This window comes from Azolla caroliniana, unplaced genomic scaffold (assembly GCF_043228905.1).
Source record: "Azolla caroliniana isolate FFs.n. ecotype wild unplaced genomic scaffold, voAzoCaro1.0.p SCAF_9, whole genome shotgun sequence".
NCBI lineage: Eukaryota > Viridiplantae > Streptophyta > Polypodiopsida > Salviniales > Salviniaceae > Azolla > Azolla caroliniana.
Genome location: NW_028230444.1, coordinates 1,790,443 through 1,791,468, shown reverse-complemented (window position 1 = coordinate 1,791,468; position 1,026 = coordinate 1,790,443). Strand labels below are relative to the sequence as shown.

Genomic DNA, 1,026 nt, shown 5'->3' with positions numbered 1-1,026 from the left:
TAACCTTAGAATAAATAATGGAATTATGAATACAAAAGGGTGTTTACCATACTCGAAATGATTGGAAACATTCGCGAATGGGAATGCACGTATGGTTCATACTATGGTTCAGCCTTTGAACACACTTTGGATTGGAGAAGAAGGTAAGACTAAAAAGAAAGAAAAGAACATGTCTTCTTCTTCTTTAAGGATACTCTGTTTCTCTCTGTGTATATATATATATATATATATATATATATATATATATATATATATCTGTGTATTTTAGGGTTTCTCTGCGTTTTTCGACATTAATCAGGTCCTCCCCATCCTCCTGCAGAATTTCTGAGCTTTCTCTAGGGTTTTCATCTCTTCCTTCCTTCCCCTTCCCTCTTTTCTCATCGTTATCATCACCGCTCATCAGAAATCCCGACCCTATGGCTTCTCCCTTCGAGAGCAAGGATGGATTGTCGTGGGCCGATCAGTGGGACTACAAATCAGACGTTTCCTCAGATCAGAAGAGAAACGGGAAATCTAATGACTCGGAGCAGCAGAAGAAGGACAGCAAGATCAATCTCTCCGAGTATAACCAGAAATTCAAGTCTGCCGCAAACACAGGTATGGATAAAGCCAAAGTTGTGGCTTCCTCTGGAGCTAAGAAGGTGAAATCAGGTACTGCTTCCGGTTTCCAGTGGATTAAAGAACAGTATAACAAGACGAAGACACAGAAATGACCATACGTTTCTTTCTTTTTCCCTCCCTCTCTTTCTATTGGGAGGGATTTGTCACTTTATCTTTAATTAGTGATTCTTTCTAGATATGGCGTACAATAGATTAAATGGCAGTAGGATCACAGAAAGAATAATCGTTTCCTTCTTCTGCTTATTTGATGTCTCACACTGTTTCCTCGAAAGGCTTACTTTCTACCGTAGCTTTTCTTCTTCTTTTGAATCTACCCTTTTTTTCTACACTGCTGGTGTTGTATAATTGATTATTGTTGACCCTTGCGTTTGGGGGTTGATGGAATAGAAATATTCATTCTTTTGT

At 38.7% G+C, this 1,026-nt stretch overlaps 1 protein-coding gene across 1 annotated transcript; it reads left to right on the top strand.

Moving 5' to 3' along the window:
- The first annotated feature begins 317 nt into the window (after window positions 1-317).
- Window positions 318-1,026, top strand: LOC147859796 (CDP-diacylglycerol-glycerol-3-phosphate 3-phosphatidyltransferase). Its single transcript, XM_087324191.1, has one exon. It carries the CDS (start codon window positions 417-419, stop codon window positions 711-713), a length of 297 nt encoding a protein of 98 aa, XP_087180317.1. The 5' UTR covers window positions 318-416; the 3' UTR covers window positions 714-1,026.